A 13,888-nucleotide genomic window follows, 5' to 3' on the forward strand; every position below is an offset into this window, starting at 1 on the left:
AGAGAGAACCTCATCACGTTCTACTGGTCAGTATGAGTTTATCATCCCACAAAAATCCTGTTGAGGAAGAATCACAGTGACCACTACCGCCAGACTCTGCTGACATTTACACATTCTTTGTAAATGTTTTTCAATTCATCCTTTGTCTTAATAAAGATCTGAATTGGCTTCCAGCTCAAGATGGTGGAGTAGACAGACGTGTGCTCATCTCCTCCTTTGAGGGCACCAAAATTACAACTAGCTGTTGAACCATCGACAGGACACATTGGAACCCACCAAGAAAAGATACCCTACGTCCAAAGACAAAGAAGCTGCAGCAAGATGGGAGGAGGGGCACAATCTCGATAAAATCAAATCCCATACTGGCAGTGTAGGTGACCCACAAACTGGACAACAATAATACCAAAGAAGTTCTCCCACTTGTTAAGGTTCCCTCCCGTTGTGAAGGTTCTGAACCTCACATCAGGCTTCCCCACCTGGATCTGACAAAGGGACTGGGAATCCCCAGGGAATCTGGCATTGAAGGCCAGTGGGATTTGATTACAAGACTTCCATAGCACTGGGGGAACCGAAACTCCAGTCTTGGAGGGCACAAACAAAATTTTATGCTCACCAAGACTCAGAGGAAAGGAGCAGAGATGCCACAGGAGACTGAATCAAAACCACCTGCTAGGGCTGGAGGGCCTCTGTGGAGGTGTGGGTGGGCAGGGGCTCACCGCAAGGATGGAGGCACTGGCAGCAGCAGGCCTGGAAGGTCCACCTTGGCATGAACACTCTTGGAGGTTGCCATTAACCCTATCCTAGAGCCTACAAACCCCAAGGCTGGATCACCTCAGGCCTAACAATTAACAGGGAGGGAGTGCAATCAGCAGGTAATTGGATTAACGTTTTTTTGAGGAAGACCCTGCCCACCAGAGCAAGACCCAGTTTTTTCCACCACCAGTCCCGCCCATCAAGAAGCTTACACAAGCCTCTTAGCCTCATCTATCATAGGGCAGACAGAAGAAGCACAGTCCCACAGCAGCTAAAACAAAAATCATATTACAGAAAGTTAATCACAATGAAAAAGCAGAAAGTTATGTTTCAGCTGAAGGGACAAGATAAAACCACAGAAAAACAACTAAATGAAGTGGAGATAGGCAACCTTCCAGAAAAAGAATTCAGAATAATGATAGTGAAGATGATCCAGGATCCCAGGAAAAACATCTTCTTGCAGAAGATGCAAGAAATGTTTACCAAATGTTTACCAAATGTTTACCAAATGTACAAGAACCAAAGTACAAACAGAGATGAATAATACACTAGAAGGAATTAATAGCAGAATAACTGAGGCAGAAAAATAGATAAATGAACTGGAGGACAGAATCATGGAAATCACTGTCATAGAATATAGAAAAAAGAATGAAAAGAAATGAAGACAGCCTAACAGACCTCTGAGATAACTTTAAATGCACCAACATTTGCATTGTAGGAGTCCCATAAGAGGAAGAAAAAGAGAAAGGATCTGAGAAAATATTTGAAGAGATAATAGTTGAAAACTTTTTGAACATGGGAAAGGAAATAGTGAAGTCCAGGAAGCAGAGACAGTCCCAGGCAGGATAAACCCAAGGAGGAACACACTAAGACACATAGTAATCAAACTGGCAAAAATTAAAGACAAAGATAAAATATTAAAAAGGGGAAAATGACAAATAACATACAAGGGAGTTCCCAGCAGTTTATCAGCTGATTTCTCAACAGAATCTCTACAAGCCAGAAGGCAATGGCATGATATATTTCAAGTGATGAAAGGGAAGGACCTACAACCAAGAATACTCTGCCCAGAAAGACTCTCCTTCAGATCTGATAAAGAAACCAAAAGTTTTCCAAACAAGCAAAAGCTGAGACAATTCAGTACCACCAAACCAGCTTTAAAACAAATGCTAAAGGAACTTCTCTAGGAAGGAAACACAGGAGAAGAAAAGATCTACAGAAAATAAACACAAACAATTAAGAAAATGCAAACAGGATCATACATATCAATATTTACCTTAAATGGAAAGGATTAAATGAACCAACCAAAAGACATAGACTGGCTGGGTGATGAAAACATGTGCGTATGCACTTCCATTTACCACAGCACTCTGCTTGACCTCCAAAATTGTATATAATTATCTTTTATTTTTAAGTTAATTATGTTCCCATTAAGGCCTGCAATTCTAAGTATCTTTCATTTTTTATCTGGCTATTGATTTTGAAAACTAATAAACATCTTTCACAAGTGTGATTATGTAGCTATTACTTAATATCATTGCTTCATGATTGGAGAAGACTCTTGAGAGTCCCTTGGACAGCAAGAAGATCAAACCAGTCCATTGTAAAGGAAATCAGTCCTGAATATTCATTGGAAGGACCGATGCTGACGTTGAAACTCCAATACTTTGGCTGCCTTATGCGAAGAACTGGCTCATTGGAAAAGACCCTGATGCTGGGAAAGATTGAAGGCAGGAGGAGAAGGGGATGACAGAGGATGAGATGGTTGTATGGCATCACAGACTCAATGGATATGAGTTTGAGTAAGCTCTGGAAGTTGGTGATGGCCAGGGAAACCAGGTGTGCTACAGTCCATGGGGTCACAAAGAGTCGGACATGACTAAGTGAATGAACTGAACCGATCATGATTTGTCAACAAGGAAATAATAGAACACTATATCACCAAAACTATGATTTAATAGAAAAACCTGTAATCACTTTTTAAAATCCAGATGCATATCAGAACTATCTTGAAATATTTTGAAGAATACAAAATGCCCAGGTATTGCTTTCTTTTCTCCAGAGCTCCAGATGTTTCTAATGAGCAGTCATGTTTTAAAACAATTGGACTACATAATGATCTTGTACTTTTATCTAGTTTGCTTCACTTTTTCTATTTCATATTCAATGCTCCCATTTCATTTAATTTGCTTTCCAATTTCTCCATCTATTCTTTTGTTTTTCTGATGTTCTTTCTCAAGCTTTTATGAAGCATAGAAGAAAAGCTTTGTATGCATAAATATAAACAATATATATAATACATATTTTAGAAAACTTATGAATTTTTGCCTAACTAAAAATGTATGACATTTTTACTCTATTTGTTTGACTTAGTATGAATAGAATGCTATATTTCTAACTAAAACATAGATATGCAACAAGCAACAAAGGTTTGCTATATAGAACAGGGAACCACAGTCAATAACTTGTAATAACCTATACTCAAAAATAATATATGTGTACACTATAACTGAATCACTTTGCTGTACTCGAAACACTCTAAGCCAACTATACTTCAATAATAATAATATATATATATATATATATATATTTTAAAAGATCTGAATCAATATAAGCCTCTAAAGTAACATTAAGAAGTTTTTGGGCCAAGCAGACCAAACATCAGAACCTGTTCTAGGCTCCTGACTGCTTAGCTTTCATAATGCAATAGGCATTAAGAAGAATCAGATCTATGCATACTAATCTTGCTTTAAAATATGGCATCCATCCAGGTACTAGACTTTTTCAGTTCTACAAAAGGTAAATATGCCCTTTGTGTATATTCTGAGCTGAGACGGGTATGCCAAGTATAGCTGGTGCCACCTATAAAAGTACCAGTTGTGAAATACTTTAGATATTTTGGAAATAACTGCTCCCCTAAACAGATCATCACCGAAGAGAGAGCCTATAGATCAACTGCAGCATCTTTCCATAATGTTGCCTGAAGGAAGTCTCCTGGTCCATTGAGAATTGTTCCTTAGGAAAGAAAGACAGTCTTATCTTGATTTTGCACCAGAAAGTCAATGTTCAGTAGCCTGTTTTAAAATAAAATCAACTGATATATATTTGTATGTCTCTGCTAATCTCATGAGTCATTTTGGATGTGACAATTATGGATAAGAAACATCTATGTAACTCACCAAAGTGTAACCTCAAAATGCACTCAAAAGAATCAACACTTGTCTAAGTGTCAGATTCCCACCCCCTCTGAGATACAAGCTGGTTTAACGTGTATCCCTTAAGCCCCTAGGGATGCGGTTATGTCTACTGGACTGCAAACTTTAAAAGGTAAGCACTGATTTTGGTAAGTGATGGAAAGTGCTTTAAGAGCATCCAAGAGACTCTTTTTTGCCCAGGAAAAAATGCACTTGAAGGGAGAGGACATGAAAAGACTACATCAAGGTCTTCCTTGTTAAGTCAAAATACACAACCAGTATTTTGCACCTTGTACCACACAAGCTTCCCTTTTGTACCTGTCTTCTTAATGCACCCCTGCTCATTTCAAGACTGCGATACAGCTTCTGTGTCTTTCTGCCTTTCTTTATCAAGCTGATGAACATAACGCCTCTTGATAGCTTAAACTATACAATCAGTTCCATTTTCAAGCTCCAGTCTCATCTTTTATAGGAAGCATTATTGAAATTTTAAGCATAATAATACATTCGTGGGCCTAAAGACTCTTCCCTCTCTTTTAGAATTAAATCAGTATTATAGAGCATTCTTCCTGCTCCCCTTAAGGACTGTAATACATACATACAGATCTAAACTTTGTAACAGTTCTTGGTAAGAATTTTCACAACAGTGAGTTTACAAATAAGGCTGAAGTTATTTTAGTGCTGCTTAACACTGCAGTACTGATACCACAATACTCGGTATTGTGGTATTATCAGTCTACTTTTATTAGTGATCATATTAATGCATCCGAAATAGGTTAGCATTTCTGGAGATGGAACAGTGGAGGTGAGAGTCTTTGTCATGCTTTCTTCTCCAGCCCTCAGGAAGGAATGGCAGTGGAATGATTGTTTTCAGTTTCTGAGTTTCCATACCCAAGTAATAGCTTTTTTCCTTTATGAGAAGTGTCTATTTGGCAAGTGAGATGAAGACTGGATCATGTGTGCCCCTAAGACATGTCCCCAGCACAATGCAAGTCATCTCTTTTCTCAGGTCTCCTACACGCAGGCACAGTAAGATCTCCAGGACTGCCCACCTCTGTGCGTCAGGACTCTGCATCCTCTCTTCCAGCTCCTCCCCCTACAACTGACAGAGTGGGAGAGGGTGACCCTGAAATGGGGCCTGACGATCCCAGACAGCGCAAGATACAGGCCACACTCTGATTCCCTAGCTGACCTACATCTATTTTCTACTGATTTGAAACTGTAGGAAGGGAGAGGACAATGGCAACACTCTAAACCTCCAACATGTACTCAGAGTTAAAAAAAAAAAAAACAAAACTCCATTTTTATGGAACAAGTGATCTCAAGTTTATCTATAGTTGAAAGTTAAATAAGCAGCAAAGAAAAGGATTCCATGCTGTTTGGGACCACAGAGTGGAATACTAATCTGAGTCTCCTGAACGGTTTCCATTGCTTACGTAAAGCCAGGACACAGTTTGAAAAGGCAATGCCCCCTCCATAAGCACGTGCCACATGGGGATGGGCGGGTGGCTATGGAAATAGAAATTTCTCAGAACCTGAAGGGCAAATGCTTGGTAACCTGTCATGTTTCCCTTATTACCTTGGCTCTCCAGCATGTGACATGTCTTCCAGCTCTAAACATAGCCCACTTTAGAACTGCAGAGTAAATAAGTGAATGAGTCTAAAAAGAGGTCAAATTTAAAAAAAAATTGTTGAAATAGATGGAAAAAAATAAATGAAAATATTAACAGATGCAAAAAAAAAATTAAAAAAAGAAGCAGCACCAGTCATACTTGGGCTGCTTAGTATCTCAAAACAGGCTAAAGGATTTAATCATTTCTGGTATAATTATATTCAGTATCCACAGGACATTCAGTATTTATGGGGCATTCAGCATCTGTAGGAATGAAACATAAAATAGAATAAATGAATTTTCTATGTACAACAGACAATGTCTTTGAACTTAAGTAGCAGGTCCATTGATGATTTTCTAAAACATTGAAACAGATATTGCACAAACACAGGCTTTAAAATTTTAATTTTCCTTTGATTTTCTCACTGGTGGTCTAGATTTAGTAGTAATTAATACATCAAGCTACAAGAGCAGAGTTGATTTGTGTCAGATGAACTGGCCAAGTCTCATTTTGCATCATTACCTAATTACTGAGCACCCAGAATGCACAAGTCTTGAGCTGGCCTAACAAGTATGAACAGGATTTCAACCAGAATAAGAGGATGAACAAATTCACTCCAGGGTAATAAATGATCCCAAGGAGAGGAGAGGAGCATGAGGTCATCTGGCTGTTCTGTTAGGAGTAAGGTTAGTTAACTCATAAGCATGACTGGTGAGGAAATGGGGCAAGATGATATTTTAAGAGATGAGGCTTGGAATATTCAGAGGCAGCCAAGCTGTCACAGGGCCTCGAGAGCCTTGTTGATGAGTTTAGGCTTTACTTCAAATAACTCAGAAATATACTCACAACCCTTATCAATTTATCAATATGAATGTGTTTTTACAAATAGCCTTGGGTCTAAATGGGTCAAACCATCCCACAAAATCATTCAATCTTGCCTCGCACCATTCGTGCCAGCATTTTGTCTGCACATCTGAAGGCAGACTTCTAGACTGAGATCTTCCTGAATTCCTCCTCATTCTGTTAACCACATTTCAAAACTCTGTCTAGAGTACTCTAAGTACTTTTGCCAAAGGCTTTCCTAGTCCCTTGCTATTTTCCTTCAAAATCTTTGAATATCACTTCTCTGATTCACAGCCTAGCAGTTGACTAATTTTTATTATCTTCAGTGATATGTTATTAAAACAACTCTTTTATTCTCCCTCTCCTTCCCTCTCATGTTGCCTTCGAGTCTCTGAAAGCATCTTTGTGCATGTGAGATATGTCTATTATTTATTAATTCAGGACTTCATTTAGATCTTTAATATGAAGGGTCATACTAACCTTTCTGTCTATATCAAAACTTCTCTGGCCTTCTGCTCCCAACTGTATCTTTCTTATACAATTGATCCAGCATCCCCTCAAACAGAAATTTCTAGAAGCAGCCCCTCTGCACATGCACCTCAATGCAAGCATGCTCATAATAAATGAGTTTGGAGTACCGTGACATTCTGAAGTGCCTTAAGAATTCACCTATGCTGCAGGAACTTCTACAGTGAAATGAATTTTACTGCAAAGATTTTCTTTGAAAGTCAGTCATCCATTAGCAATCAGACTCAACATTAAAGTCAGTTTGCACATCTACCTGTGGGAGCAATGATTTCCTCAAGCTTGGGGTAAGGCTCTAGAAGCTGTGTCCTAGGTCGGACTTTCACTTCCTTGTAAAATCTTCTAGACAAACAAGTGCATGTTCCAATAGGAAGGCATCTTCATGTGTTTATTCATCAAGAAGCTCTTGAGCCGTATAACATGCTTAGCTCTGTGCTAAATGCTGATTAAACAGAGATGCACAGCAATGACCTCCACATCAAGAGATGAGTCAACAGGCAACTGCAGCAGGAGATTATAAAGACTGCAGTAGTGTTTAAAGGGTTTCTTTGGAGCACAGAAGAGGGGTGCTCACCCAGACTGAGACCAAGGTGGGCTTCTTGGACTTAGAAGACTAGGAAAAACAAAACCACATTGCCACAAAATATAAAGTACATAAAGAGCCCCTTGCATGGTTTGAAAATAAACACTGGGCAAAGGGTGGCTAATTAATCTACTTCTCCAGAAAACAGAGGACATTGTGGGGGCACCAGGAGTGTGACACCAGTCCCTGTTTCCTGCAGTGCTGGTGGGTTTTGAGCAAGGGCATCACACTAGCTTTGAAACTGACTCTAGAAAGACTATTCCCACCAAGGAGATGGTTGTGGCAGATGAACAGATACTAAGAGGATGAGCCAATAAAATTCCCACTTAACCCAATGGCTCTGATTTTTCACTTAAACAATTTTGAATTTTGCGAAGTGGCTCCCTGCCTATCTTTCATTTAATAAAGGTGAAACTAGAAACACAAACATTTTGCCACGTCTTAGACTGAGAGACTTCGCTTTCACTTTTCACTTTCATGCACTGGAGAAGGAAATGGCAACCCACTCCAGTGTTCTTGCCTGGAGAATCCCAGGGACGGGGGAGCCTGGTGGGCTGCCGTCTATGGGGTCGCACAGAGTCGGACACGACTGAAGTGACTTAGCAGTAGCAGTAGCAGAAATTCTTGGTGGATTCGGGGGTGGGGGAGGGAGGTGCTTCTTTTCCATTTATCTGATTTCCTAGGAGTTATTTCCCGTTGGCTTTTTGCCCCTCTTCTCTGCTGCTGCTGCTGCTAAGTCACTTAGCAACTTAGTGTCTGACTCTTAGTGACCCCATGGACTGCAGCCTATCAGGCTCCTCCATCCATGGGATTTTCCAGGCAAGAGTACTGGAGTGGGGGTGCCATTGCCTTCTCTGGCCCCTTCTTCTCATTCCCCCTCAATTGTTGATGAGTGAAGAGAGGAACTGGACATATGCAGCCTAGTTCTCACCTCACAGCAGCCCAGCTCCTGGACATCTGATCCTGGGTCCCAGGCACCATTTTGCTTCAGGTTCTATGACCCACCTGGAAAGCTCACTAATGCTGATAGACAGGTGTTACTTCACAAGCATGGAACCAGCACAGCTGCACAGAACCCCCAATTCAGAAGGGGCTGAGAATTCATGTTCTGTCGTCACCATCTTCAAGTTCTTAATAATTCCATCTTTGAATATAAGTTTTCCAAGTGAAGTTCAGTGGGACAGAGGACCACACGTCAGGACTGCCCAACACAACTCCCACTTCTTCCTCCCTCTCCAGGATGGGTTCTCAGCTCTCTATTCCCCAGTCCCTTCGAGCAGAGACAACTGCCACCCTGTTTCTCCAGCAGGGTCCTGCACACAGACACAGGGAGGGTGGGGTTTAGATACGCAGGCTCTGGGTGTTTCCAGTGGAGCATGGTCAAGCCACCCCACCGCCCCCAGCAGGCAGCATGCAGGCACAGTCCTCAGTGATCCAGGGACTCAGTGGGGAGCACAGTCCCCTGGGCTGCCCATCGGCTGTGGATTGGGGCAGCGGGCTTGAGGGAAGGGAAGACAGCTGGCTCAGCTTCCCTGCCCAACCAGGTCACAGCACCTTGGTCAGGGAACATGGGAGGCCTGCAGCCAGTGGGCCAGATTCATGTGCCAAGTGTATGTGTAGGGAGTGGGCCTGAAGTGCCTCTCAAGGTCTGTACTCACCCTAGGAGTATCGCCATGGCCAAAGGAGTGACATTAAATAGTAAATAAAGACATCATGATAGGTTGAGGAAGAGACCCCAGAAGAGAGGAAAAAGCTATATGGTTTTGTTCCTTTAAAGACCAGATTTTTCCTACTTTTTTTTTTAACAAGGATCCCACACTCATCTTACCCCGAGTTGTGCAAATTACAAGCCAGTCCCTCCAGGAGATTTCTCTGACCTGCAGTCAGTGGAGTCCTAACACATAACATGTCTTCCACACAGCTCTGTATTTTGAGTAATTCTTTATAAGCCTCTTCCACACGAGACAGTACCATTTTGTAAATTGTTCAACTGGTTTGGAAGCATTTGGTCAAATCCCCTTCCCAAACTGAACGGCAGAATCTCTCTGAACCTTGTTTTATTTGCCTCTTGCTCCTTTCATGCTGCAAGCTACACTCCAGACACAGAATTCACACTCACTGTATGTTTATGAAACCAGTGTCAATATTATCAGTCATTAAGACAAGAATGCTTTCAAGCATCATCAGATCTTATCCAGCCCTAATGACAGACAAGAGAGAAGGCTTAGACTATCAGCAATTTATCAACAGCTGCCTGCTTAAATCTACCTTCAGTTCTAGGTTAATGCCGGAGGGTGGAAGCAGATAAATACTCTTCCACAGACAACCCCAACCTTTACGTCTGGTTATATAAATCTGATTTGCAACAGTTTGCAAGTATTTTTTCCATTTAACCTCAAATGCCAAAATATTCAACAGATGTTGCATAGCTTAAATTCTTTTGTCTGTTTATCAAGAATGTGAACTTTAAAATATGGACTGTAGAAAAAAGGGGGGAAGAGACAGTGCAATGAGAGTTTCTAGTTAGAGAGGAAGAGAGAGAAGGTGAGAGTGTGTGTGTTAAACGATCAACTGCCAGAGAGGAAGAGGGAGATGCAGGCGAGAGAGAAAGAAAAGGAAGACAAATGGAAAGAAAAAGAAAGAGGAAAGGAAGGTCAGGGGGAGGAAAGAAACTAAAAGCAGTCACAGTCACTAGGTTTAATCAGATTCAGCTATGACTTATTCAAGATTTACCCCTGAAAAGGACAATGCCATCAACCTCCCAGGGTTATGGTGGGAATTAAATAAGATAACATGCATGAACACACCCACAAGGTGTCTTGCACATACTTGATGATTGTTGTTGAAGCTGGGAGAGTATTTTTCCATCTCCGTGAGAAAAACAAAACAAACCAAAACTCCTTACGTGGGCATCAGTCACCAGGAAAGCCCATCTAAGAGAATTTTCACTAATTAGCGTTGTTCAAGAAACAGTTGCCTGTGTTTTGCTTGTTAATAGAAGTGTTAGCAGTGTTCATTTCTACCCAGATGTAGCCAATTCCATGAACAATACCATGTCTAGGAAAGCTTTAAACATTAAAGAAAAAAAAAAAAAAAGAATTAAAGCTGTCTGATTCTCCTGGTCCAACTCCCTCTATAAATGATTCAGTTACAAGTGGAAAACTCAACGGTAAAATGTATGCCTTGAAACAGGCACATAGCTGGGTACCTCAGTCACAAGGCTGAGATTCAAGCCAACTCATGGACTGCCTTTTCCTTGTCCTTCATCATTGTACCAGCAATAATACTGTCTTCACTTTTATAGCATTTGATAGTTTAAAACAGCGATATATATTCCTTTAATAATTCTTTGCAATAACACTACTGGATAAATATTGAAGGTGATATTGACCCAACTGTAGTATGTAAAAACACAGACATGACAACCCACCAGTAAGGAAATCAGGTCTAAAACCCACCTCGCCAAGTTCTTTGGCAAATTTTTCATCTCCGCAGCAATGGCTCCCCACACAACACTGACGAAATGCAAGATTCTCCTGATTTTATCGAGGTTTACATGACTGACCATGAGAATTACATTAAGAAAATTATTAGCCCTAATTTATAATTTTGGGGGAAGATGTATTTTCAGCGTCTGTGGACACCAGGAATATTATTTGAACTCCTATTTTTTGCAGTGAGGACTTTCAAATTCCACAAAAGCTGAAGCCACAACCAAGCACATACGGCAAGAGAGGGGCTGGCCAACAAACTCACTCCCCTGGTGCAACCACGATCATTTACGAGGTAAGATCGCTCTGAACAAAACGCTTTAAGGTCAATTCCTCAGATTTACAGCATTAGATCTCACGCACCAGCAGGGGCTTGATATTCCGTGGAATCATATTCATGTTTACGTTCCTTTTTCGTTTTGTTTTAGAAATATGTTCAAGTCTTCTTTTAAAAACGGAGTGCTAGTTTCTTTATTTGACTCATGGAACTTTTTAAAAAACATACAAATATTACATATATAAATCCCCACTAGAGTAGACACAAACAACACTGAATTCATAGCAATAAGTGAATGTTCTTTTTCACCTGTCCCCATGGTTAATAAGGTGACATGCATGGTTGCCATGTCACTGCCTTTACATAAATATATGTATAGATATTTATAAATAATTAATTAGCCAAGTGATGATACTATATGTACTGTCCTATAACTTGGTTTTATTTCTTTTTTTTTTTTCTTAAAAGTATGTCTTTTAGTTAGCTGTGTATACGCATGTGCACACATATGCTCAGAATTTCAAACCACTGTATTCTATTCCATGAACCAATACTCCAAATAAATTAAATCATTCCACCACTTCCAGACACTTGGGCTGTTTTTAGTTTTCAGTGAATACAAATAATGTAGCAAAAATATCCCTGTACATGCATTTTTTTTCTCCCTCAAAAGCATATGCTTGGAACATATTTCAAAAAGTAAAATCAATGGAATCAAGAGAATCTCTCTAAGACCCTTCAGATTTACTTTAAAAGTAGATTGATTTTGTCAACTTGCCATTAAAAACTTTCACCCATTTCCCTTTCAGTCATGCATGAGGCTGTTTACCCCAACCTCACTGAGACAGAATACAATCAATATAATAAGATTCACCTCTAATCTAATGCATGAATCTGGTGACTTAGTCACTGTATATTATTTCTCATCATCATTATGTCATCTCTGCCAAAGAATACTGCTAGAGTGGTGTGTGTCCTTGAGTAAGTTACTTAACCTTTCTGTGTCTCAATATTGTGATGTCTAAAATGGGGAGAATAATAATACCAAAGGGTTATTTCCTGTTTTTTTTTTTTTTTTTTTTTTAATATAGATCTTGCCTCTTTTTCAGTGTGATGTCTGTTTCCTCTTGGGCTGATTGAGTCAGTGAATGATCGCTGACGCTTACAGTGTGCCGGGTACCATTCTAGTTGATGGGAAAAGAGCAGGGAGACATGACCAAGCGGTCACTCTCACAGAGCTTATGAGGGGACAGATAATACAGAAATATAAACACATCGATGTATAACGTTCTGAGAGGCTGGGTTAATTAAGACAAATAAAGGAGGGTATGTGACTGAGAAGTCCTAGAGGTCTATTTCCGATAGAATGATCAGATTGAGTCTCTGGGGATGGCAAAGACTTGAGTAGAGACCTGAAGGAGATGAGCATGGAGGTGGGGTGGGGAAGCCCAAGCACACAGCCTCAGATAGGAATGTGACTGGCATGTGCAGGAATAGAGAGGAATAAGGCGCTGGCACAGAGAGAGTTCAGGGGAGAGGAGAGAGAAAAGCTGAGTGGAGTCAGAGACCAGACTCTGACTGCTCCCATTAGACAGTAGAGTAAGGGGAATTTATCCTGAATGCAGACAAAAGCCAGAGCACTGGCCTCTGAATTGTTCCAAACACAGAGAGGGGCTGAAACTTTTAGCATCATATCCCAGCAGATACCTAGAGAGTGGCCATGAGTGGGGTCCTCTTGGTGTCTGAGTAGGGCTCTCAGAGAACAGACGCCCACCTCAGCCACCAGCACATCCATCACAAACACAAGCCATCAGACAAAGCTGGAGACAGCCACCAGGATGTGGGACCATGCTCGACCCACAAGCACATCGTCTTCCTTCTAGCCCAAAGTCAGACTCAGAGCATTTGTATTCTTCTCTGATGCACAGCGCCCTTGCCCGCTGACCCCACCAGAGACAGAAACCCCGGTCCGGGTCAATCACCAGAAGGACAGAAAGGACCTGTGACAGGAGCACCAATAACTCAGGCAGGGAGGCAGCTCACGGGCAGCCTCACCCCCGCAGCAACCAGCCTACCTCTGCAGATGGTCCCGTTGCCCACGTAGCCTGGTTTGCAGGTGCAGCTGTGCCCCTGGACAGTGTTGGTGCAGATGGCATTCTCATCGCAATTGTGTTGCCCGCTGCCACAGTCGTCGTGCTCTGTTTGCAGGGTAGGAAAGAGAGACACCTTTTCAGAAGCTGGAATCTCTGACGTTGGAAAAGGTAGCTGGAACTCACCAGGTAAGAATGAAAGTGACTACCATGCATTGGGACCTTGAAATCTCAACAGCTCTAGACGATGTATGTTATTATCTTCACTTTGAACGGAAACAGACTGAGTGTCAGAGAAGTCAAGAGATTTTTCCAAGTCACAGTGATTCCTAACTGCTGCTCTAAGGTCACTGCTTCTTTCATGGCTGCAAAGGTTTCTGCAGAGGCTCCAAAGCTGGGTTCTCGAGGGGTGGGGGGGAGAGGTGTTCAATTCTGCATCTTTTCTTCCTCCTAGAAACATCTGACAATGTCTGAGGATATGTTTGGTTGTTGTGCTTTGAGAAAGGTGATGCTATTGGC

At 41.2% G+C, this 13,888-nt stretch overlaps 1 protein-coding gene across 2 annotated transcripts in view; it reads right to left on the reverse strand.

The window, feature by feature from the left end:
• Positions 1-13,888, reverse strand: part of NELL1 (neural EGFL like 1) — a 1,051,740-nt gene that overhangs the window by 384,604 nt on the left and 653,248 nt on the right. For both annotated transcript variants that reach the window (XM_061406202.1, XM_061406204.1), the window contains exon 14: positions 13,355-13,477. In XM_061406202.1, the coding sequence (XP_061262186.1) occupies positions 13,355-13,477 (123 nt within the window). The remainder of the gene's footprint in view (positions 1-13,354; positions 13,478-13,888) is intronic.

This window comes from Bos javanicus, chromosome 29, assembly GCF_032452875.1.
Source record: "Bos javanicus breed banteng chromosome 29, ARS-OSU_banteng_1.0, whole genome shotgun sequence".
In the NCBI taxonomy this organism is placed as follows: Eukaryota; Metazoa; Chordata; class Mammalia; order Artiodactyla; family Bovidae; genus Bos; species Bos javanicus.